Source organism: Curcuma longa, chromosome 7 (assembly GCF_044706935.1).
Source record: "Curcuma longa cultivar G26 ecotype Majalengka, Jawa Barat chromosome 7, ITB_CL_G26_1.1, whole genome shotgun sequence".
In the NCBI taxonomy this organism is placed as follows: domain Eukaryota; kingdom Viridiplantae; phylum Streptophyta; class Magnoliopsida; order Zingiberales; family Zingiberaceae; genus Curcuma; species Curcuma longa.
The window spans coordinates 5550617-5575108 of record NC_133867.1 but is presented as its reverse complement, the minus strand read 5'-3'; the positions used below and the strand labels follow the sequence as shown (position 1 = coordinate 5575108).

Here is a 24492-nt window from a genome sequence, read left to right as displayed (position 1 = left end):
GTATTTACGATGTTAGTGATTATTTGTTTATTCTAGTCTAATTTTATGAATTTTACTATTTTTTTCAATAACCCAATGCTCTATAATCAACTTCATTAGTAGTGTTAAGGTGAAATTAGGAGTGTGCAAAAATTTGATTAAATTGAATAAATCGATTGAATTGATCGAATTTAAAAATTCAATTGAATTATTTTAAAATGTTAATTATTTTTTAAAAAATTGATTGATTTGGTTAATTTAATTCATTTTTTATTTTAAAATTTTTTATTTGATTAAATTGAATAAATAAAATTATTTAAAATAAAAAAATAATTTATAAATGTGTAAATAAGTACATTTATAAATTCTTAATTAATAAATAAAATTTTTATAAAATTTAAAAATTTTAATTATTTTTATTAATTTGGTTAAAAATTAAATTAATTGATATTTTATCGATTCAATTTTTATTTAAAAATTCAATCGATTCAATTATTTTAAAAATATTTGATTTACTTTGATTTTAATCGAATATTTAGTTCTGGATGAAATTGTTATTTTGATGGCTCCTTCAGAATGTGTATAAATGGGGAATTCTGTATCTCAATTGATTCTAACGCGATTGATAACAACACTTTTATGGTAACCGAAGATTCTATAATAAATTTTCATACATTAAAAATGGATGTAGCGGGTCATACAAATAATGATCCATAGTGGGTCATGCAAATAATGATCTACTATATAAGAAATCGGTCTCTGGGGCAATGGTGCTTTCGGATTGTGATCTACTATCCCCAGCTACGGCGTATTTGCAAAAATTTTCTTTCGTAGATATTTTTTGACTGAGATTTATTATTTTTTACTATATAAGAAATCAACTTTCTACGATGTTTTCTTATAGATATTTTTTAAAAATATTTAATTATAAGTATTTTATATTGATATTTAATAAAAAAATATTACTTTTAAAATTAAAAAATAATATCTATAATGACAGTTTTAATAAATGTTATTTTTTATACATCAATTAATTTTTTAAAAGTATTAATGAAATTAAAAATATACTGTATTTATGTGCACTATGATGAACTTTATTTTATAGTATTTATGTTAACTAGTCATTTAATATAAAGTGTTAGCACAGTTGATAGGTGCTTAGAAAGTTATTATCAGCTCTGATAGGATGGTAAAAAATAAATTATTTTTTTTAATATTTAGAATTTAATTTTCATGTAGAATATCTAATGCCATCATATTTTTTTAAAATTTATTTGTAATCATACCCAATTTTTTAAAAAAAGTTATTGTCAAGATTTTATATTTAAATTTTATATTCATAATTTTTTAAAAAAATATGATACATTAATTGATATAAGAGAAATTTATTTTAATTAATTAATTTTATTGATTATTAGAGGTCCATATCGTCATTCTATTCCAGTTTTTTTTCTTTGATTTTCTATGATATAAAAATACAGTTTTTTTTTATTAATTTGATATTAGAATCAAGTTAATTTTATATTATGATAAATTGAAGTTTCTATGAAAATGAATTAAAGTGTAGAAATAAGCAAATAAAGTCCTCCACGGTCCATTACAGCGTTCACCGTCATACCCCGTCGTTGACCGGCTGCCCACCACGGCTGCAAGATCCGTGGGTCCCTTTGCAATTCTGGGTATGTGTCATATAACAGTTGGTCCTCGTGACGTGTCGTGCATCGGGTCCATTTCAATTATTCAGTAAAATGATGGAATCTACTACCTTAGCGACTTCACACAGTTGATTCATAATCATCTATAAGAAAGTAAATCAAAAAATTATAATTAACTACTATGGATACTCAAATGTTTGCATGTTGAATTGATAGAATTTAGCTTTAGATTTTACGCGTGCTGATAGGGCATGGCCTATTGACCATCGATATGCCAACTCATACTCATTGTCTCTATATCAATTTGGTATACTTTAAACTCATGTTTTTTGATAATTTATATCATCGTTGCTCCCTCAATCCCTAAATTCTAATAATTTTCAGTCTTAACCTCTAAATAAGTTTCTATTTCTTTTTTTTTATAGAACATGACAAGTGAATCAAAGCCTCCGCGGCTAGGGTGGAAATTCAAATTCAGGTATATAAAATTCAATTAGACCCTATCGGGTAATATTCGATTGGTAGGGATTGCAATGGATCAAGTTTGAGTCGAAGTCCATATCCTTTGTCCTCCATCATCATTTATTATATTTATCTCATTCTCGTCCTCATCTTGTATTCAACTTTCATCACCATCCTCATAACCATATGATGATGGATATTTATCCTCATCTCATACTCATTAGATGATCAAATATCCTTTATACTAATATTTTTCTTCATTCCATCAAATTATCATATATCATTCAAGAAAAGTATATTAAAATTAATATCATATATAAAATATAATTCAATAAAAATAGAATAAATATTTATATGAGGGGAGAAATATAATTGAGAAAGAGAAAGAGTTGGTTGCTAATGAAATGAATGGAAAAAATAATTAGTGGATATATATATAAATATATAAAATTATTTAATCAGGTTAAAAAATTCCTTTATATCCTCGTCCATTTTAGATAAAGTATCAGATCCTATATTGGGTTCAGAGAAAATTATTATTCCTATCGATCAGATTGAGATTTTATTATTGTCGAGTTAAGCTCGGATAGGATTTTTCCTATCCAAAACTTGATTAAGTATTCGCCCAGTATTATATATGAATTAAACCTAAATATTTATTCATGTGTTATTTTTCTTATTTCATAAGAAATAAATATTGTTCATTAACGGCAACATATATGATTTTCAAAGATATTCATATATGTATTTTTTTTCTTTATCATCTAAGGAGGCGCTTGGTAGGCGGGTTTAGGAGAGGGGAATGGGAATGAAATCTACTTCATTCCCATTCTTAATGCTTGGTAGACGGGAATGGAAATCAAAATAAGGATTTGATATCCCTGATTTCATAACCTACCCCTCCCCTGGTTATCAAACTCATTCCCATCTGCGTAGCTTTTTCCCCTTTCGCTTCGCTTCTTTCTCGTCCGCGGAAGCCCCTTCATCACCTTCTCCACTACTATCGCCGCCACCGCGATCTCCATCTCCTCTGTCAACGCCTTCATCGACGTCTCCGCCAACGCCTCCTTCACCAAGCACACTCTCCGCCTCAACAACGGCCAGACCTTCCTCTGCTACTCCTCGCGCAGCAGGGCAACTCGCTGCTCTTCGCCCCGGGCTTCACCGGCGTCGTGCGCCTCGCAGCTCTCCCTGATCCCGCCTATGAGCCAGTCCTCAATCGGTTCAACGCCTACTATTCGATCTCCGACGAAGCCTCCTTCACCCGACCCTTCTCTGTGGAGTACAGGTGGGAGAAAAAGGGATGGGGCGACCTGCTTCTCCTTGCCCATCCCCTCCACCTCCGCCTCCTCTCCTCCCACGACTGTCGCGTCACCGTGCTCGACGACTTCAAGTACAACAGCATCGACGGGGAACTCGTTGGACTGATTCTCATTCCCATTCCAGTATCTATACCAAGCACAAAAAATTCGGTAATCATTCCCATTGCCATTAACTCCTCAATGGAAATAATACACATTCCCATTACCGAATGTATACCAAGCGCCCCCTAAAAAAAACACACGGTGACAGTTTTATTTATCTTTTTATTATTATTATTTAATATTATCAGCTTAGAAAATGTATAAATTTTCGATGTTAATTTTGCAAGAAAAATGAGTGAGAATTTTGATAAAAATAATCAAATATAAATTTTATAATTGTATATCTTTCAACTTGTTTTGTCATTTTTCTTATTTTAACTTTTATTAGGGGTACAAAGTTCCTCAAATAGTGACTTATGGGTACTCGGATCCCAACGAATGGTGATCAAATATTTTTTTTTTCTTACACGATATGTCAAATACCCAATTATAACTATTCAAATTCGAAAAAATTCAACCCGCACCTACCCCTGCCCAGGGGCTATAGTACGTTGATAAAAGGTGGGACAGACTCCTTAGACAATGAGGGTTCCTCAGGACCCAGTACACATTACACTTGAGGAGTTTGAAAATTTTATTATAATGATGGTCCTCAAGCTCCATTTGTCCTTCCCCTTATATCTTGATAGACTATAAAAAAATTTTATAAGATAAGATCGATCACCTTCGAGATCAGTCCGATCATAAGAATCGAATACTTTAATTATAAAAAAAAAATCAAAGGATTTGAGAGTTTATTTTTAATTCTATTTTATTTTCAAAAAATCTTGTTGTTTCTTTATTAGGTTTTCGTATGTTGTTTTCTTTTTTTTCACATTGGATGTGAGATTAGTATAAAATTTTCAAACAATCAATAAACTTGTACTAAGAATTCGATAACATCTAAATGAATCAAATTTAATTTTATAAAAATAAATTAAATTAAATTTAATAATTATTTCAATGATTTACTTTATTTTGATCTAATTTAGCATGACTCGATTATCTTATCAAATAAATTTAAATATCATAAAATTTAATTGACTTTATTAGTTATCACTCTAATTCAACTAGAAAACTTTATTAACCTTAAGTGAGAGAGACAGAGAGGATAAAACTTAGAGACTACTCATCAAAAATTTTCTTGCTTTTTTTTTCTTGATATCTTTCTTTTTATTATTTTGTTATTTTGTAACAACGAACAAGATTCGTACAAGTACCGGTCAAATCCGTTTACGCACCGAGACAGCAGTCCTATTCTATCAGTCTATTAAACAACGGCAACAAAACTACAAAACTAACAACGCTAAGGACATTCCAAATGATTTAAAGGAATATCGTCGTGAATAAAAGAATATCCTCGTGAATAAATATCTTACCGATGATTAAAAATCATGAATATAAATTTGTGCTCTATAATTTTTAATTTTTTTATAATAAAAAATTAAAAAAAATAAAGCAGTATAAGTCCAATGATTTTTATACGTTTGATTTTATTTTATTTTTTAATTTTTCAAACATTGACTTTCAATGAATATTTTATTTGAAATTTTATATTAGGGATAAAAGATGTATTTTTACGTTAAGAGAAACAATCGTGTCATTATTCTCATTTGCTTTTTATTTCTATTATTCTATACCTCTATATTTGTTATATTAAAAAATTAAAATGAAGACGACCATCGCCATTGCCCTTTGCTTCATCTGTAAGAAAAATTGAATGTTTGTCTATCTTTTAAAAAAATGGAATGTTTATATTATATTATAGTATATTATATTTATTTTAATATTTTCAATTAATAATCGAATGGTTATTGGAATAAACTATTTTAGGAATAGGGGTATCACTTGATAAAATTTAAAATATAATATAGATATTCAAATGATTTTAAAGCTCAGTTCTCAGTTTGATAAATTACCATAAAACATTTTCATACGTATATTCATTCGAATCGATTAATCTTGAAGATGATCAATCTAATTTTATAAAAATTTTTTATCAATCATTAGGATAAATTTAAAAAGTACAAAGCGGTTCCACAGTTATAATCAAATTTTTTAAAAATCAATCATACTTAACAAGTATTCTGACTGAAAATTAATATCCTACATGTTTTTATTTGTGTCATATATATTGCCACTCAAGCTGTGCCTAAGGACTACTTATTCATCCCCTTGATATTGTTTGTAATTACGTAATTATAATCTAAAACCGTAAATTAAATATAATTAAATATAATAAGAAAATAAAAAAAGTTAAGATGTCATATTTTTTTTAACGGTCTCCTTTGGTCCGGAACACTGTCATGTAATTGCATCTATTTTACTTTCTGCAGTTTTATGATAACTCTGTGGAGGTAGAACTGAAACTTGATATTGGAAAATTAGATGTCACAAAGTCCAGTGATATTTTTGTGGATGTTGATGAATCGTCACTATTAGTTAGAGTAAAAGCTTCTGGGACTCTCATAACTCTTATGGAGACGAACTGTTTGTTTGAGAGGATAAAGCCTTCTGAGACTATATGGTTGGTAGACTGTGCAGCTGCTGAAAGTCTAGAATATCCTTTTTAATAAACACCTTATGTATCATTACACCGAAATATTTTCTTATCAGGTATATAGATGAGGACCAACTGGTTATTAGTCTGAAAAAATATGATACTGAATTGAAATGGCCTGATTTGGCGGAATCATGGGAATCTCTTACAAAAGGAATACTGCAATTGCTCAAAGGAACTTCAATCTTCATTGTTGGAGATTCTACAGAGATAAACGAAACAGTTGCTGATGTACTTGCAACTGGCATTGGGTATGCTTCATTTTCTTTTGTTCTTTTTCACTTTTTTTTTCCAAAGTTTGGTTAGCCGTATACAAATATATCTTATGGCAATCATTTTTTGTTTTCACTGAAATGTTTAATGTGTTTGATGCTGAATGCACAGCAACAGATGCTACACTGACTCAAATAACTGTTCTTGCCTCATCCTATAACTGGCTGTATACATAATATTATGCAAATAAGTAATTTTTACTTGCTTTAATAAAAACAATTAGATGCAAGGAGTCTCTCTTTGCTAATGATACCTTGTAATTGTCATCTTATTTCACAAATGCTATCATAGTCATGGCAGCCTTGTTTGCAAATTGCACTTGGAAACTCATTTTAGGTTCTTTCCAAAAGATATGAATGAAAATGATAATGAACTACAAGAACATTATGATGCAGATGAAATAGGCCCATTTCAAATAAAATAAGTCTACTTAAAGAAATTGGTCCCAGGTCCCAATCCTATTGTTTTTCTTAAAGATCTAAAGTTTTATTTTATGCTTCGTACTTCTGCACTGAGAGTCTAATTTGCTCTGGTCTTAATGAGACTGAGGTGTTGTAGAAGCTTATTTAAAGGTCCTCACTCCATTGGTTCATTAATTCAATCAACAATATAACAATTATACTATGGAGATTTCTTTTTCATGCCTGAGATAGGCACACAAATCTTTGAGATTGTTGACTAAGATGCACAAATTCATCCTTGTCCTGCTTCAAGTGTTGTAAGATCGTTGGCTAAGGTACACAAATCTTGCCATGGTGATCAAGCGGTCTTATAGCCTAATTTCTTTCTGATAATTGATGAGTTATTATTATTATCATTGTTGAATATTCATAAAGTAACACAATATTTCATTTCCCTTTTTCCTAATTTCTTTTGATTAATAGTGCTATTTAAAATGCATATGCTATCATTTTGCTCCTTATGAAACAAAGGTTGTTCATAGCAATCATTTCTTTTATGTATGCTCCCAACTCCTAGACTAAAACCCTAGGATGATTTGCAGATATATTCCTCTTTATACAAGTGATTTGCTGGAGAGATATGTTCAACAACCCATTCAGTCATGTAAGTATTCACTAATATCAATAACAAAAATCTAGTATTCGTCGATGCTTAAGTAATTAGAAGAAACAATAAGATTCATCATTATGTCGTGTTTTCTAGTTGTTTACCATGCCATCCTTTTTTGCTATCACTGTAGAAGTGCACATATTGAGTGAAAAATAAGCCAAGATAGTGGCTTTGTTTTCTCTATCTTTTCAATCTTAACTAAAAAAAAAATTTTCACTAGATAAAGTCTTTTTGTCAACCAAACACCTCAAAATCTGATATCCCAGAAAATTCTTTTTCAACAAAACATACACAGCCAAAGATTGAAGGGAGTGCATGATTATTCCTAATGGAGGTGTTATGTTAAAATTTAATTGTTCGATTAGTAATTAGTTATCCTATAGTTTATAGGATTTATCTCAAATATATATTTTTGGTCTTTGATCAATTACATGCTAAGATTTGAGTCACTTTGGTTCTTATTATTGTCATTATTATATTTATTTGATGGTATGCATTGTAGGGGTTATTTCAGAAGGAGCAGATTCTGTTGCTGAAGCTGAAGGTGCTGTGATTGAAAGTCTTAGTCGGTAAAGTTGGCAATTCATCCCTTCTAGTGTTCTTGCAATACATGTTGAAGTGTGACAGAGCAATCAAAATTTCAAATATTCCAGTCATGCTCGATCTGTTGTTGCAACACTAGGAGGGCAACATGGAGCTGCTAGAAGACATGATAAATGGAGGCATCTACATGCAGGATTCACTGTATGGTTGTCGATATCTGAAGCACAAGGTAAGGTCTTTTTTCACTATTATAATTGCTATTGTCTTATCATTTTTACCTTAATTCTCTTCATAAGGTTAATATATGGAAATCCTTTCTATTTACGGTCATGCACATACAATAGTCATATTGTCCTACCAATCATTGAGATCTTCCTCTGTGATGGCTAGTGCCTAGTTGCTACTTTCCATATAATTGTTCTTCTGATGCTTCTTTTGTTATTAAGAGTATGAGAGGATCAAATAAAACACTATGATATTCAGAGATCTTATAGTTTTGGTAAATAAATGAACAAATAGATTGCAATTTAATGTTCCTTGATCAAGATATAGAATCTAATATTTCACTTTAGTTTGCCTCACTATCTGTGACCCCTCTGTGGACTATAGGGAAAAAAAATGTTTTTAGCTTCTCTATGATTAAATATCTTTGCTGCTCTTTTTTGTACATCATTTTAAATAGAATTCCTTCCTTGATCTTGAAATTGTAAGTCCAACTTTTGTTGGATTCTAAGGGAATTTTTTCTTTCCTGTATTCGAACAGTTAAAGGCAGATGTTTGCGTGTATGTTTTATTTTGCACGATGGTAGATATGATTTTAACGATGCAGATGAAGCTTCTGCTAAGGAGGAGACCAGGAGGCACATACACGATGGAAGTTTGGCTTACTCAAATGCCGATGTAGTCATGAAACTTGGTGGATGGGACTCAGATCGAGCTCGAGTTGTTGCACAGGCTTGTTTAAGTGCTCTAAAACAACTAACCTCGTCCGACAAACAACTTACAGGTGTGTTTATATCCACTTTAGTTCTAAAATGCAACAAATCTCATGTAGTTTGATACTTGCCCTAAACCACATAGATTTCGTGTAAATGATGTTCTTCAAAGATTGTTCTTCTTATGGTCATAATACAAGATTGTTATTATGTTAGTGGTATAAGTTAATTAAAGCTGTAACACTTGATGAAAAATAACTGTATCTAAAGTGTAAACTGAAGAAACTGCTGTAAGTTTCTGATCTGAGCATTTCTTCTTTTCTGCTGGAGTGTTTAAATGGTCGGGCAATTACCGCGTGATACTATACGGCCGAGATACAACATAATGGTTCATCTAAGGCTTCCAAAAGCATGCTTATTGATTTCCAATTTTACGGTTTCATAGTCCTATTGCTATGCATTTTATTACTATAACTGGAATCATTTTGCAGGCAAAAAGTCTCTCTATGTCAGATTAGGTTGTCGTGGCGATTGGCCTAACATTGCGCCTCCTGGATGGGATCCATCAAGTGCAGTAAACCCCAACTCCTAATGAAGATTCCAAAGCAATTTTTGACTATTTTACTGAAAGAGGTTGATGAAGGTCAATTGGGTAGAGAAGGTACATTGTTGTTCTTCGAATTTACTCAACTTGAGCATACTCATGTTTGATATCTTTTTCTTCATTCTGGATCTTATGATTAAGCATTAGGCCATTGCGTGCGAAAAAGTTACATATATTTTCTTCAGAATGTTCGTTTCAAACGTATCACAATTCGCAAGCAGACCACACTCTGGATTTGGAGTTATGATAAGAACTCTGACATCAAACATGAGTTCAGATGGATCTACCAGTGAGACAGATGGGTGAGACAAGAATGACTAGTTTCGCGGTTGCTAAAACACCATGTCTATTGCATTTTGGATTTCTTTTCATAACCGAATTCTCGCAAAGATCTTCAGATATTTAGCAACTTGCACATATCGTAACCGTCATAACTTGCTCGATCGATGTAACGCGGTGTCTCTTATGCGAATAGCACAACTCTCAAGTGTCTTTGATCATTGGAATAGTATTCCTGCCAAGCTTCATCAGTGGCAACTTTAGCCTACAAACTTTGAAAAGAGTTGTAAGTTGGTGTTCATGTGGATCCACATGTTGCTTAAACTTGTTTGATTATAATTATTTTCTATTTTTCAGTGTTATTCATGATGATTTTTCTTGTATAAATTAACTTTTTATTATGTTTTTAGATTAATTTTATGCATAAAACACATTTTTAAGATTAATTTTATGCATAAAACAATAATAATCTTGCGTTCCCATGACAAACTTATGTTCTATTTTGCATTTTATTAATAAAAACAATAATAATATTGAATTTTCCGGTTAATTTAATGAAAATAAATAAATAAATAAATATATATATATATATTAATGATTTATATATTTGCTTTATCAAATCTAATCCCAATCTCAAGTTTTGTTTGTGCTTGCACACGAAGACAGATGATGAAATATCATATCGATGAGAATCGACCATCATATTTGTCTTCTTTATTATTATTTTATTATTATTATAATTATTAATGGCAAGTGGTTAATCCATAGTGGATTTTCTACGGTGTTGAGCATTTATTTATTTATTCTCTATGATTCTAGATAAGTCTTGAAGACGCGTGTCGCAAATCAATTCGATTCGATATCAAAGATATCAAGTTAAAACTGAAATTTTTTGAATTAGATTCGAATTAATTAAGTTAATCTAGATTGATAAGTTTATAAATTTAAATTTTTTTTTAGAGTTGAAATTAAATTTTATTGTAAAAATTAAAATATTTTATGTAGTAATATGATAGAGATGAAGTATTAAGATAAAAATAAAAAATTATTAAAAATAATTAAAAATATTTTTTAATTTAGTCGATTGCATTATTCGAATTTAAATTTAAAATTTTTAAATCAAATTCGAATTACTTTTTTTATAATATCTTTGCTTTAATTTTCATCCAATTGACACCACTAAAGACACGTACAAAAAAGTTATAAGATAGATTAAAATAACTCAAAAAGATTATTAAAATTATCATATTTTTATATTAAAAAAGAATAAATTAATTATTTTGCAATTAATTTCCCTACTTTTTACAAAGGTAATTAATAACAAAAATGAAAGAGAATCAATGCCCACGTCAGCAAGTGGAAGAAAAAAACGCTGAATCCTGTCCTGGAGAAGACAGCAAATCAGGCGAGTGCGTCCGAGAAATGATGTCAGATGAAGATAAGGATGTGCACTAATTAATTAGATTAGTTAGTTAATTATTCTATCCAATTAATCTAACTATTTAAATTAAAATTTTCAAATACTCCTTCAAACTTCTCGGCACGTGTATTTTTTTTATTTGATAAATTCGAAAAATAAAATATGGTACATTCTAAATTATAAGAACAAGACAAAAATAAATAAATAAAATATTCTTTAAATTAAATAAAATAATGAGGTTAAAAGTATGAAGGTTATTTTGAAAAAGCGTGAATTATAGGGTGCGAAATGTAATATTCTGAATAATATTTGCTCCCCGTTTGTTGTTGCTTGATGGGGATCGGTTAAAGCAACGCTTGTTAAGAAGGTGGACAGCAACTAGTGCTTCGATCGCCAGATCTTTTCGCTCTCCTTCTCTCACTGTCAGAAGCGTCTTCCTCCAGGCGGCGAAGGTGAGCTCTCTTCCGATCTCTCCTTGTCTGTTGGTCAGTTGATCGTGATGGATCTTGTGCTCGAGGCCTCTCTTTCGATCTCCCTTTCTTGAGCGTGGAGGAGGCCTGATGAGATCTGGCGAGCTGGCCTTCTGAGGTTGATTTGATCTTTAATCGACACTGGGACTCGGAACTACTCGCGCTTTTCTTTCGTCGACTTTGATTTCACTTTGGTGTTTTTGGTGTTACGTTTTTTTTTTTTAATAAAGCATGTTGATGGGAAAAGTATATGTAGTTTTGAGTGCGTGTTTGTGAGCTGGGTCAGGTTGAGGGAATGTTTGAGGTAGGGGAAAGAGCATTGATCTTATGCTTTTTTTCGTTGTGTTTATGATTCCATTCTGTTCTTATGCTAAAGGAAAGAATAAGAATCACTCAACTGATCTATCCTGCTTTATTAGTTCATAGTATTAATATTGTGTTTGGAGAGTTGATTCCTTTTTTTGTTCTGTAAAATCTTGCATCAGATATCTGAAAGAAACTAGCTATTGAGATCGAAATCGTAGAGCGCTCATAGGTTTAGGTTTCCACACAAAGCAGATATCTACAAGAGGATGTGATGATCCAAGAGCCTTGTTTTCTTTTTTTAAAAAAAGTTGAGAATCACATATTGATATTATGTCAGTTTTTTAGCGATTGAGAATTTTTGTTTTCAACAAACAAATAGTCTAATGACTGCGTGTTTTATGACAGGAATCATGCAGGGAGCAATGCAGGCACTTCGTTTGCACGGGAATGTTCTTAAGCGAGCTGTTCTCCAGCACATGCGGGTGAACGCAGCGATGCTTCCTACTGTGTTTGCACGCTTTGAGTCAGTTTCGTCGTCGTCGTCGTCTTCGCTGTTGGAAGAGCATGGATTTGAAAGCACAACTATCCTGGATATTCTTAAAGCTAAAGGGAAGAGTGCTGATGGTTCCTGGCTGTGGTGCACAACTGATGACAGTGTTTATGATGCTGTGAAATCTGTATGCTGATATTTTTATGTGCTAATACTTGTTAATTTTCTGGAACAGCATATAATCTGGGGAATGATCTTATAAAAATTGATGGCTATGCTCTATTTTTTCCAGATGACACATCACAATGTTGGAGCTTTAGTGGTGGTGAGACCTGGAGAGGAGAAGGCAATTGCTGGAATTGTTACTGAGAGAGGTAAAATGGCTGGCTGTAAAATGGTTTTAAATATGCTCATGCGGTTAATCGAGCTCATGGTTGCATGGATTAAACTATAAGATGTTTACAAATTTATTGATAAAAATGTTTCAGTTCTATGGCATCAGTGAAATCAATATCTTAAAGGTAGATACAAAGAGGCAGATGATTCTCAGAGGGTAATTAATATAGTTCTAGTACAAATCAGTTTACTCAAGAATATGTATGGATAACTTTAGTTTCTCTGGCAATTAAAAGTATCATTGTCCTGTAAATGCACAATTTTAAAATTTCATCAACGCACATATATGTTATAGAAATAAGCAGATACAGTTCTTCACTTGTGAACATCTTTTAGAAAACCAAGAACAAATTTTGATAATGATTCTTTTTATTCTGTTATACATGCGTTTCTTTCGTTGTTCTTTAGATTATCTTCGGAAGATCATCGTTCAAGGAAGATCCTCCAAGTCAACTAAAGTTGGTGACATCATGACTGAAGAGGTAAAAGTTAGAGCAAGTATTTCGGATTAAGCATCTTGCTTAGTGAAGGTTACTTTTGTATAGGTGGAAGTAGTATTGTGTTGAGATTTTGTGCTTCTACTTCCATCTCATGCCAGCTCTTTTTCTTATATCCATCCACAGAATAAACTGATCACAGTGAATCCGAATACGAAGGTTCTGCTGGCGATGCAGCTGATGACAGGTTTGGTATATCTTCTTCGAGCAAGATTTTGTTAACGGGGTGGGTTGCCTGAGACATTGCATCGATATCTTCTGTATCGTAGAGAATCGCGTTAGGCACATCCCGGTGGTAGATGAGAAAGGAATGGTGGGCATGGTCTCGATCGGCGATGTCGTTCGTGCTGTCGTGAGCGATTATCGCGAGGAGCTGGACCGCCTGAACGCTTACATACAAGGGGGGTATTAGAACCAGTACTAATCGATGATGGCGAAAACCTAAGTTTGCTTTGAGCAGATCGACCACAACCATGTAACTAGAGGTCGTGTGGGTGTGAGTTTTCCCCAACCAAACGATCCTTGTTTCTGGCTACTCGCAAAAGTTTATGAATAATTCTCGTTGTGGTTGATTCAGAAAATATTATCCAAAATTCAAGCTTTTTTTTTTTTAATTTTTTAAAAAATATTAAACGAACTGTCTCTCTCAAGAACAAAAACATGCCCCCCCCCCCCCCCCCCCTGCTTCATGCCTTCTCTTTTCCTATCATGCTTGCGTCACTGTCTGTGCGAAGGTGGGCAATGCCTGGCTCCTCTTCGACTCAGAACGGCTTGTTCTCTCTGGTTGAATGGGGATGGTGACCAGTACGGCCATAGTCAATAACAGGATGATTCTGAAGCATGTGCATCAAAAGCAGTGCAGTGCAGGGCATCTCGTCCATGATGGACCGCCGGGTGTGAATTGATCTTGTCTTTTGCAGCAGCTGGACGGACGATCATCCCAAGCCCACAGTGCTGCAGTGGCCATGGCTGACAAAAGCCACGCAGAATAAATGCATAAATGCGCCCGACCAAGCCCTCACGGGTGGAGTCAGCTGATCAGGGCATGGATGCTTGCAGCATGAGATGGACGGTACGAGGTCTCATGGTTGCATTTGCGATAACATCAATCTGTGCCATGTTTCAAATTCCTCGGCTACCACGTCCTGATCAGTCCCGCATTCACCGTGATTTACTCCCCCTCATACTTGTGGGGCCGGAGTGGGGGGGCCGCTAGGTTGGCGGTTCCAACCATTTTGCAGCATAAATGCGCCCGACCACAACAGAGAGAACACCGATCCAATCCACCGTCTTTGATTGTTTCGGCAAATCTTGCTCTGGGGAGCGTCATGGAGAGAATCCGCCATGGATCCTTGTCCTCCTCCTCCTCCTCTGTGAGACGCTTTCGGTGGGCGTTGGTGAAGGCCGGAGGGGACGGGAAGAGGAAAGAGGAAGGCAGGGTCGCGCCGGCCGACTACGACGACGTGGTATTCGCCGTCTCGAGCGCCTGCGACGGCGGGGACCGTGAGGGGGCGGAGGAAGCCGGGCAGCGAGAGAAGAAGGCGGCTGCCGGGTCTTCCTCCTCCTCCGTCTCGTCGAGGTTCCGCGCCGCGGTGGCCGGCTGGCTCCGCCCGGCGGGCTTGGGCCCCCGCGTGACCGGGACGCTCTTCGGGCGCCGGCGCGGCGGCGGCCACGTGCACGTCGCCTTCCAGGCCGACCCCCGCGCCTGCCCCGCGGTGCTCATCGAGCTGGCGACGCCGACGAGCACGCTGGTGCGCGAGATGGCGTCGGGGATGGTGCGCATCGCGCTCGAGTGCGACCGCCGCCGGCGGCCAAGAGGCGGCGGAGGAGGCAAGAAGCAGCAGCAGCTGGTGGAGGAGCCGCTGTGGCGCGCCTACTGCAACGGGAAGAGGTGCGGGTACGCGGTGCGGCGCGAGTGCGGCCCAGCCGACTGGCGGGTGCTGCGGGCGGTGGAGCCGGTGTCGACGGGGGCCGGCGTCCTCCCGGCGTCCAGCTCCGCCGGCGAAGCAGGGGAGACGATGTACCTGAGGGCCAAGTTCGAGCGGGTGGTGGGGTCCAGGGACTCGGAAGCCTTCTACATGATGAATCCCGACAACGACGGCGGTCCGGAGCTGAGCATCTACTTCCTCAGACTCTGACACGTGTCTTCGATTAATTATTGCTTTGTGTTGGCTCATTAAGTGCATTCTCTACTCATAATATCCTTATTAATGGCTTCATCAACTTTCTTTAATCATAATTAAGTGGTTTCCACTGAAATATAAATTGTATAGATCTCAACAAATCGATACCATTTAGAAATTAATAAATTAACAATAAACATGATCAAATTTATTTAATACTCGATTTAAAAATTAATGGATCGAAAAAATACATGTCAAGCATCAAGTGGTACCAATTAGAGCATAGTAGTTGATATGGTGGTCGGTGGGAAACTTCTGTGGGACCGGAGCATCAAGAAAGATTGAGTATGAGACTAACTGAAATTTATTATTATTTTTTTAGAGCATGATAGTTGATAACATAACACACTAATTTATCGGCCAATTTACTAAAACACATACTTTATAATTAAAGATTATTAAAGCATATTTTTACAATTATGTTTAGTATTTCCTTAATTAAATTCTTTATAGTATAATTTTCACTCTATTTCTTAATTAAAATAAATATTTTTAATATTAGTATATTTTGTGAGAATAGAGTATTCAAGATCATTTTTACTTCTCCAACCTAAATTTAATTCAAAAATCCAAATCCAACTAAATCAATTATTATTTTCATGATAATTATTTATTTTTTTAAATATTTTATCATTATCATAATAATATTCACTAACTAAAAACTACACATAAAATATCTTAATTTTTAAAATAAAATTTAATTTAATCTTAAAAAATTTCCAAATCTTAAAATCATCCAACCCAAAAACTCCCAATCCAAATTCAAAAATCCCAACTCAATATTTTTTGAATCTAAATTGGCAGATCATGTTCATTTTTTACACCTTAATTTTTGCTACCAAACAATAAAAATAATTATTAAAATTTTATAATGAATAAAATAGTTATTCATATGAACTAAACTGACAGTGAAAGTAAAATTCCCAATACATTTCACCTGAAAGTGTTTCAAAAAGAAGCTGGAGAATTCCAACAAGGAATAACATAACAAGATGTGCTCCTCATAATTTTGGGCAGTGAATAAGAAGAAGATAAGCTCTTTGTCGAGTCTAGTAGCGTACCTCCCACACTCTGATGGCTCCATCGGTGTATCCGGTGAATAGTGTGCTGCCGTCGGCGCTCCAAGTCAAGCTCGTGCAGTAGAGCATCTGAAGAGACGATCAAGGAAAAACCATTTGGATCAAACTAATCGAAAAGTTGGAACGCAATGCAAGTATTGATATAATGATTCGTTTCGGCTGGATTATCAGTGTGGGAAGGAACAATTCTAGTTCAAAAAGCATACAATGAGAATTTGCAATTCTAAGTGTTAAAACAAATGATATCGAAGTCGAACACTTGTTCAAGGCGAGCAGAAACAATAATTGAACTAGACCTAGCACTGATTTTATCATGCTGAACTAATCACAAATCTAGGCACGGTTCTGAATTCTGATGTTAAGCTTCTATCTGAACAAACTGTGTGATGACAATTTCACATTGATGAAGAATCCAACAAGAAAAACAAATAGTATATTATCAAGAACAGAATATGGCATTTGAAATTCTTGATCCAGTTGTTTTTCCAGAGCCTTTTGCATGTAAAATTTAAGAAATTGACCACAATCAAGAGACAGCATACCCAATCTACTTCAACTAAAATACCTATATGGATGCTATTATATACTTATTACTATCAAGCTATATTTAGTGTTGGTGGAACAAATGTGTATAGGAATCAGAAAAAATCGACAATAAATTTAATGATATCTCCAAGATATTAGAATCATTCCACTTGAAGTCAAAAAAGGTAAAAGTGGAATATATATATATATATATATATGAGTGATATCCTGCGTGCCTTAAAATACGTGACTGTGCGCGACACCAGAATCGGGGTGCCCAGAAGAATTCCGAGCATCTAAAACAGTAAATAGTATCATTTTATATTTTTTGTTTATTTTTCCGTGTTTAATACTATAACCCAACCCTTAAACCCTAAAGGGAAAATCTTAAACGGATTAATCGTAAACCAAAAAAATAAATAAAAAATAATTTTCGTTTTAAAATTTTTTTAGTGTTCAATACTATAACCCAACCCCTAAAGGGAAAATCTTAAATTGTTTTCCAAGATATTAGAATCATTCCACTTGAAGTCAAGGAAAAAGTTGTTCAAAGAGGCAAAACTAGAACTGAACCAATTAATTTGACTTTTGTCAAAAATGGGTCTTCTTCGATCTTGTGAGGGTATGTTGAAAAGTCAAATTTTGGGTACTTATGTTGGATTCATCCTATTGTAATGTCAAAAGGAGTTATTAGGATGGAGGTTTATCATACAAGGATTCCACAATCTCCTCAGGTTGATGGATAGCTACAGGGAGTTACACTAATCACCTAACTTCATTCGTCTGTCATTCATAGTTAAGTTTAGGCAGCTATCACTATCTGATTAGGGTCTGATGGGTGGCAATCTAGTCACTTAACTTCTCTTTCAATCCGTTCCTAGGCATGCCCCTCCAACATTTGTTTAGCAATCATTTCTATCCCTCTATCATTTATTTTCTGAACACCAACATACTTTATGAGATATCATCAACCATGATCGGTTCAGCAAGGATAGATGGGTTCTTTCCAATGATACAGCTGATATTCGAAGAATAGGCCAGATCTGGTGAATCTGGCATGAGCTGACATAATTAAATGCAATATAAATACTTGATAAGGATGTTCTACAATAGCAACAAAAACTGAGCATAATTCAATCTTCTATTCTTGCAACAATTAAAGTCATAAAAATTTAAAATTTCTTGATCCTATCTACAATAGGAATATATACGAGCCTATTTTTACAAATTGATTTAGTAAACAGTAAAGATGCAAGTTGCATGATTAGAATATGCAATCTAAAATATATATATTAAAGTATAAATAAAGAGATATGGAATAAGAAGCAAGTACCTGGTTCTTGGTGGCAGTTGCCTCAGGTTTAAGATCCTGCACAACGGACTTGCTCTCGAGGTCCCAGATCTTGACGCTCTCCTGTGTGGCAGCGCAAAGCCAGTACCGACTGGGGCTGAAGCAGAGGGCGTGAATGATGGCCCCTGCGTCAAGGGAATAAAGGCGCTTCCCTTCAGCAAGGTCCCAGAGCAACGTGACTCCATCCTTGCCACCGCTAGCACAGAGGGATCCATCAGGGCTAACAGCAACCGTGTTAACGTAGCCAGAATGTCCAGCAAGAGTGGATCGCAGCTTGCAGTTGGTCAAGTTCCAGACTTTGACAGTGCGATCCCAGGAGCCAGAAATGATGTTGGGTGAGAAAGCGTTAGGACTGAACCGAACGCAGCTAACCCAGTTGGTGTGCGCATCGGCATCCTGAATGGTGTACTTGCATTCGCCGAGGGTATTCCAGAGCTTGATTGTGCGATCGCGGGATGCCGACACGATCTGTCGGTTGTCGACCGAAAAAGCGACGGAAAGGACGTCCTTGGTGTGGCCAGTGAAGCGGCGGGTGGTGAGTCCAGTGGAGAGGTCCCAGAGCCGGAGATCACCATCCCAGGAGCCGGAGAGCGCGAACTGTCCATCGGAGGAAAGAACCACGTCCTCCACAAAGTGGGAGTGACCGGTGAGGCGACGGCGGGGCACTCCGTAGGAAGATCCCCCTCCGGAGCCATCGACCACGGCGGCAGCGGCGTCCTTGGTGAGCTGCCAGACGAGGACGGATTTGTCCCGGGACGAGGAGACTAACATGTCGGAGTTATCGATGGGGGCGGCGATGGCCGTGACCACATCGAAGTGGCCGCGCATCGTGCCGCGCAAGACCAGGGTGTCGGCCATCTTGCTGTGAGAAGAGAATGGCGACGGCTCGGTGGCGGAGGCAGTCGGTGGCGCTGGCAGAGAGGGAAGATGCGATGAGGCTTTTATAGGAAGGAGGGGCGAGCGACTCGACTAGGGATTAGGGTTTCCTTCAGATCCAGGCACAGATCAGGTCGGCTCCGGTTCGTCAGATAAATTTGATATTCGATTTTTTAAAAAAAATTTATTTATTTTCGTTTAATTAATATATATGATCATTTAAATAAATAAATTTATAATTTATTAAATTAAATAAATAAATTTAAATATATTAAATTTATTAATATTCATAAATAATATTTATAAATAATATTATAAATCATATTCATTAATAAAATTTTTATCAATATATTAAATAAAAAATTAAAATAAATAAATAAATTTATATTATCAAATTTAATAATCAATCACATAATATAAAAAAATTTAAATTTAAAATTTAATAATATCTAAATAAATTATGTTCACGCCAAACTTATATCAAACTCAAATGATAAAAAAAAAATTAAATCAAACTTAAATAATCACTTTAAAATTTTAATTTATTTTAAACTTAATTATCTTATTAAATAAATTTAAACATCATAATATAATATTTGACTAAACTTCACTTATTTATTCTGATACCTTATATTTTAATTCTTGCAAAAAACACTTATAAAATACTTTCAAAAATTATTTTCTTTTTTAATAATTTAAATATCTAATTCTTCGAACAATTAATTTTAAAGATCACCAATTCAATCCCATAAAAAATTTTCATCGATTATTAAGATAAATCAAGAAACAAATCTTTCTAAATATAATTAAAATAAAAAAACAAAAGCCACTTTACTAAAACACACTCCTTTACAAAGCTTAACAATAACAATTGACTTTTGCATTTACTTATATGAGGATAATCTTGCCAATAGCTCAATGTAGCAAAGTTTAATGACCTCTTTGTTTATTCAAGGGAAGAAGGAACACACCGTCAGGTGTAAAAACAAGCATCCTGCTGCCTCAATAAATCCCACGACTTACTGTTCAAATAACTCCTAAACCAGTCGATCTCAAAAATGCCTAGTTCTTCACGGTGGTGACGTGCTTCAGAAGCATTTGAGCCACATCATGAGAAATATTTTCTGCTTGTGAGTTGAGGTGCTGGATCTTCTCATCAGTTTCTTGTTCGAGGCGCTTAACATTAGCTCCGGAATCTCCACTGCTCTGTTTTATTACAACTAGCATGTTGTCAAATAAGGTGTGTGATGAGTAATAATATATACTCGGCCATTTGAACACATACCTGAGCAAGCTTCCTCTGGAATTCAGCTTCCATTTGTGCACGATATGCAGCGACCTCCTTCTCTGCCTCTTCTTTAGCCTGCTTCAGCCTGGCGAGTTTAGCTGTGTACAAGAAAACATAAATCTATTATGCTAAACATTAGATGTTGATCATGACATCAAAACTTCAGAATCATAGTAGATCCAGTCAGATGGATAGCTTGTAGTAGATCTGGGTGATCAAGGCCTTCTAGATATTTCTTTAACGTTTCTTGTATGAAAATGAGACATAAAGATGATCTGTGCACTTCATTGTACTAGCATTGAGTTTGCAGCTAGACAAAAAAATAGAGCAATTTTATTTCTTTTTTCAAGAAGATAAAACAAAATATATGCGAATAAGAAAAACAATATAACAACCATATGCCCCAACCATTTTAATTTGTCTATGTGGTCTTAACCTGCAACTGAGCTCTATGTTAAGAAATATTATTAATAATACCACATAATTAGATCAAAGTTTTTATTGGCCTTCCTTTGCCTCTCCCACGTCTGAATAGGTGAGTAAAGGTAAGCAGCATTCTAAATTTGTTCTTAGTTCCATTTGCATTCACATTGGATTCTGCCAATGTTGCAACTTTACTGACAAGAGGGTAGGCTATTGCAAACAAGGATCCTTTAATGAGCAGATGTGTTCTTTAGTTGCATCTTAAACATTAAATCTAAATAGTCCAAATTCCTTTTTCAGATTATATTTGGTGTATCATTGCCTCCTGGCTACCCTCCTAACCTTCTTTCCATGTTTATATATGTGAATTCTTATCTATTGTTCATAAAATAAATCTTTGGAAGACCTTAGTATTATAATCAAATCATTCTAAATTATCAAGATATATTAACTACTCATAATATGACCTTGCATAGTGATCAAGATAAATTCTACATATTGTAGCTGACTCTAACTAGTTAGGGTATTTGAAAGAGTTCAAAGAAATCTAAATGACTGAGATATTAGTGCTAAATAGTTACATATAGAACTACCAACTCAAGCGTATAAAATTAATGACGCAGACCAGAATAGCTTGGAAGTCTAGAAGAGTTCAGGAAGATAACTAAGAGATTTAAGTGATTGACCTTTCACAGAACTAAATGGGATAAGATCCATGTAAATGACACCAAAAATGTTGAGATTTATGTTTCCACTAAATGATAAAAATTCCTTATACAAAAATTCAAGGAACATATGAAATAAACTCCAGACATACTTTTTATGCATCTGAAACGGAAAAGCATAAAATAAGGAACTAACCATTTCTAGCCTCATTGACAATGTGTTGTGCTTCCTGCTCTGCAGCCAACAATTGTTGAATTCCACTTTGACGCCTGCTAGAATCCATCTTCAATCTTCTGTGAAGAAAAGAAAACAAGGATGAACTTCATCTGTATTTGATAGAGGTATATAAAGGGAAGAAAATGCAAAGTCAATGAAAATAAAGCTCAAAAGATAACGCCTGATCGCTATTACAGAAAATCATCCTGAAGTCATGTTTATCCCAACCATGCTGGATCCGCATGAATTGTGTGTCTCCAATGAACTCTATGCAAGTGTGTATTGCTTGTAATGTTCAAATTAATTAAATTATTGTCAATTACATAGACTAATATTTTCCTTAGTCTTCATCTAACTCTTACTCCTTCCACTAGATTCAACTCTTCTAAGTATACAATCCAATGGTCATCTTTAAACATGTTCATACCATCTCAATCTATTTTATCTCAGTTTACCATCTATTAAGCAAAACCTAATTGCTCTCATATATAGTTTTTAATTATCATTTTTATTTCCTCCACACATCCATCTAACTAGTCTCATCTGTGTTATACAAACTTTTTGTACGTATTGCTCCATAACATCCCAACACTCTGATTCAAAAAGCCTGAGTGAGAATCAACAGTTCGCAAAAACATTTGACAATGAAAATCAGAAAAATTGAATTGATAATTTATAATAAATGTTTAACAACCATAAATTGCTGTGATAAACTATATAATGTCTTAACAGTTAATTTGAAAGCTTTATCAACACTTCTTTTTTACATAATTTCAGATTCCTGAATGGGTTTATTTTACAAGTTTCCAAATGCATAACAATCGGCTCAATAATAGATCCTAAGAACAATATAAATGCCTGCAATCATATACAAATATGATCACAAACCAGTAAAGTATAACCAAGATAGATTAGCTAACACATCACAAACCAATCAAGTATAACCAAGATAGCTTGGCCACCACATTCTGATAAAGGATTAACATTACAAGTATGTTAACACTAAAATTTCTCTTTGGATTGTACTCATTAGTGTATTAGATTGTGTTTCTAGAGTTACCATAATTTGAAAAGGCATAAAACAAGATAAGAAAATTACCAATAAAAAGGTAAATGCAATAATGGTGCTCAGTAACACGTGAAAAAAGATTGTTCTATTTATCATTTGTGTATACTAAATTGGGAAAGTAGCCTATCCTACAGAAAAAAAAAAAAGAGAGGAAAGAACAATATTAATAAAGGCCTTGAAATTAACCATCTGATTCCAGTTTTCTTGAACCATCTTTTCAAAAAAATTAACAAAATGGAACAAAAAACCACTATGAAGTGAACCATGGAACAGATGTATTTATAGCAGATACCCAGTCCAAGTCTGTCAAAACTTGTGACATCAAATGAGACTGATAGATTGTGAATCATGATCCAACCGGCTTCAGCTCATTCATAAGGTTCAGATTAGTTTAGAATTTATATGACCAAGTTCAACTGAAAATGCAACTGTTATTGTAAATACAATAAGCACAAAGCAGTAGCTTACTTTGACCATTCATGCATCCAAGTGGATATCAGAATAAGTTAGTGTTTCATACAGCACGGAGAGATGCAAAACAAACTAATAAGATTGATTGATTTGTTTGCTTAGTTATCATTGATGGATCCTCTATGTCTTATTCCTTTAACAAATAAAGAGGGTTCTTATTCCGTTGACAAATAAAGAAGGGAGACAGGATATTTGAAGTGATAAATATTGACATCCAACCTTCATTGCTCATCAGCCCAAAATCAGATTGAAAACAAATTAACACTTAATGTCCTCTTCTTTTACATCAGTTCGAGGAGACAATTTGAAGGATACATAATTTTTCCCATTTCTCTCCACCTTTTTCATTTATCCTATACATCCACCTTTCAATTTATCATCCCTCTGAGAAAATAAGGCCTCAATCTTCGAGAGCTGACAAATTGGCAAAAAGGCATAATTTTAGCATATGAGCTAACGTGATCCTTTGCCAGACCTACATTTGGCATGCATATTCAACCCCTCAACACTTCTTGGAAAGCTTCCTTGCAAAATAGATACAAGTAGGGACAACCCAGATCTAGCAAAAGGTCAACCTTTGCAAGGAAAAGAACGAAAAAACGCAAAGCCCTTTGGTGACAGGTGCCCCTCCATGAAATTCTTTGTTCGAGATGCTAAAAAAACGCCAGTCGTGCTTTCAATCTCGCAGATCCACCAAAGCAGTATAGGCACGAAAAAATTCGGTAAAATCAAAAGAAAATTAGCCGAACTAATCCATGAACAAGCAAGTAACAATTAGCCGACGGAAAAAAAATACGAGAAGGGATTACGATCTACCTCCGATGGCGAATGCGACGCCGAGTTGCGCGGCCCTAATTTCTGGGGTTCCACGCGCGTTACGTATCGCGAAGTGAAGTCCAATAAACGAAGAACGCTTATTCACATCGCTGTCTTGCAAATTTTCAGTTTGGTCCTAGAGTTTCTCAAATTTTTATAATATTCCAGTTCTGCTGAGTAGGCCAA

At 34.7% G+C, this 24492-nt stretch overlaps 5 protein-coding genes across 8 annotated transcripts; 3 read left to right on the top strand and 2 right to left on the bottom strand.

The window, feature by feature from the left end:
- Window positions 1-746: 746 nt before the first annotated feature.
- Window positions 747-10128, top strand: LOC141832503 (putative inactive shikimate kinase like 2, chloroplastic). Its single transcript, XM_074720006.1, has 9 exons — window positions 747-762; window positions 3033-3541; window positions 5836-6026; window positions 6116-6310; window positions 7336-7397; window positions 7906-7972; window positions 8057-8175; window positions 8776-8952; window positions 9373-10128. The coding sequence occupies exons 1-9, from the start codon at window positions 747-749 to the stop codon at window positions 9471-9473; spliced, it is 1437 nt and encodes a 478-aa protein (XP_074576107.1). The 3' UTR covers window positions 9474-10128.
- Window positions 10129-11527: 1399 nt separating this feature from the next.
- Window positions 11528-13924, top strand: LOC141831943 (CBS domain-containing protein CBSX3, mitochondrial-like). Of its 2 annotated transcripts, XM_074719379.1 has the most exons (6): window positions 11528-11636; window positions 12366-12637; window positions 12743-12824; window positions 13255-13328; window positions 13470-13530; window positions 13613-13924. In XM_074719379.1, the coding sequence occupies exons 2-6, from the start codon at window positions 12371-12373 to the stop codon at window positions 13753-13755; spliced, it is 627 nt and encodes a 208-aa protein (XP_074575480.1). In that variant the 5' UTR covers window positions 11528-11636; window positions 12366-12370; the 3' UTR covers window positions 13756-13924. The 2 variants fall into 2 exon arrangements, with proteins under 2 accessions (XP_074575480.1, XP_074575478.1); XM_074719377.1 differs by lacking the exon at window positions 11528-11636 and having other exon boundaries at window positions 12359-12637.
- A 747-nt stretch (window positions 13925-14671) lies between these two features.
- Window positions 14672-15528, top strand: LOC141832283 (protein MIZU-KUSSEI 1-like). Its single transcript, XM_074719776.1, has one exon. It carries the CDS (start codon window positions 14672-14674, stop codon window positions 15479-15481), a length of 810 nt encoding a protein of 269 aa, XP_074575877.1. The 3' UTR covers window positions 15482-15528.
- Window positions 15529-16372: 844 nt separating this feature from the next.
- On the bottom strand, window positions 16373-19409 carry LOC141831999 (small ribosomal subunit protein RACK1-like). The gene is made up of 2 exons (XM_074719454.1): window positions 18464-19409; window positions 16373-16674 (listed from the first exon to the last, which is right to left on the bottom strand). Exons 1-2 carry the CDS (start codon window positions 19337-19339, stop codon window positions 16576-16578), a joined length of 975 nt encoding a protein of 324 aa, XP_074575555.1. The 5' UTR covers window positions 19340-19409; the 3' UTR covers window positions 16373-16575.
- Window positions 19410-20163: 754 nt separating this feature from the next.
- LOC141831835 (V-type proton ATPase subunit G 1-like) lies at window positions 20164-24375 on the bottom strand. 3 transcript variants are annotated; one of them, XM_074719236.1, is made up of 4 exons: window positions 24307-24375; window positions 21930-22027; window positions 20643-20743; window positions 20164-20563 (listed from the first exon to the last, which is right to left on the bottom strand). In XM_074719236.1, exons 2-4 carry the CDS (start codon window positions 22015-22017, stop codon window positions 20420-20422), a joined length of 333 nt encoding a protein of 110 aa, XP_074575337.1. In that variant the 5' UTR covers window positions 22018-22027; window positions 24307-24375; the 3' UTR covers window positions 20164-20419. The 3 variants fall into 3 exon arrangements, with proteins under 3 accessions (XP_074575337.1, XP_074575338.1, XP_074575339.1); XM_074719237.1 differs by having other exon boundaries at window positions 21930-22024; window positions 24307-24371; XM_074719238.1 differs by lacking the exon at window positions 24307-24375 and adding an exon at window positions 24066-24219 and having other exon boundaries at window positions 21930-22024.
- Window positions 24376-24492: the final 117 nt, after the last annotated feature.

Excerpts from the sequence above, each read along its gene's own strand:
- LOC141832503 (XM_074720006.1), top strand. Across the intron at positions 8,176-8,775 it reads GTCGATATCTGAAGCACAAG|ATGAAGCTTCTGCTAAGGAG; the intron begins GTAAGGTCTTTT and ends TTAACGATGCAG. Across the intron at positions 8,953-9,372 it reads GTCCGACAAACAACTTACAG|GCAAAAAGTCTCTCTATGTC; the intron begins GTGTGTTTATAT and ends ATCATTTTGCAG.
- LOC141831835 (XM_074719236.1), bottom strand. The coding sequence starts at position 22,017 with ATGGATTCTAGCAGGCGTCAAAGTGGAATTCAACAATTGTTGGCTGCA. Across the intron at positions 20,744-21,929 it reads TGTCAATGAGGCTAGAAATG|CTAAACTCGCCAGGCTGAAG; the intron begins GTTAGTTCCTTA and ends TCTTGTACACAG. Across the intron at positions 20,564-20,642 it reads TCCAGAGGAAGCTTGCTCAG|AGCAGTGGAGATTCCGGAGC; the intron begins GTATGTGTTCAA and ends GTAATAAAACAG.
- LOC141832283 (XM_074719776.1), top strand. The coding sequence starts at position 14,672 with ATGGAGAGAATCCGCCATGGATCCTTGTCCTCCTCCTCCTCCTCTGTG.
- LOC141831999 (XM_074719454.1), bottom strand. The coding sequence starts at position 19,339 with ATGGCCGACACCCTGGTCTTGCGCGGCACGATGCGCGGCCACTTCGAT. Across the intron at positions 16,675-18,463 it reads CAACTGCCACCAAGAACCAG|ATGCTCTACTGCACGAGCTT; the intron begins GTACTTGCTTCT and ends TCGTCTCTTCAG.
- LOC141831943 (XM_074719377.1), top strand. The coding sequence starts at position 12,359 with ATGACAGGAATCATGCAGGGAGCAATGCAGGCACTTCGTTTGCACGGG. Across the intron at positions 12,638-12,742 it reads TTTATGATGCTGTGAAATCT|ATGACACATCACAATGTTGG; the intron begins GTATGCTGATAT and ends TATTTTTTCCAG. Across the intron at positions 13,329-13,469 it reads GTGACATCATGACTGAAGAG|AATAAACTGATCACAGTGAA; the intron begins GTAAAAGTTAGA and ends ATCCATCCACAG.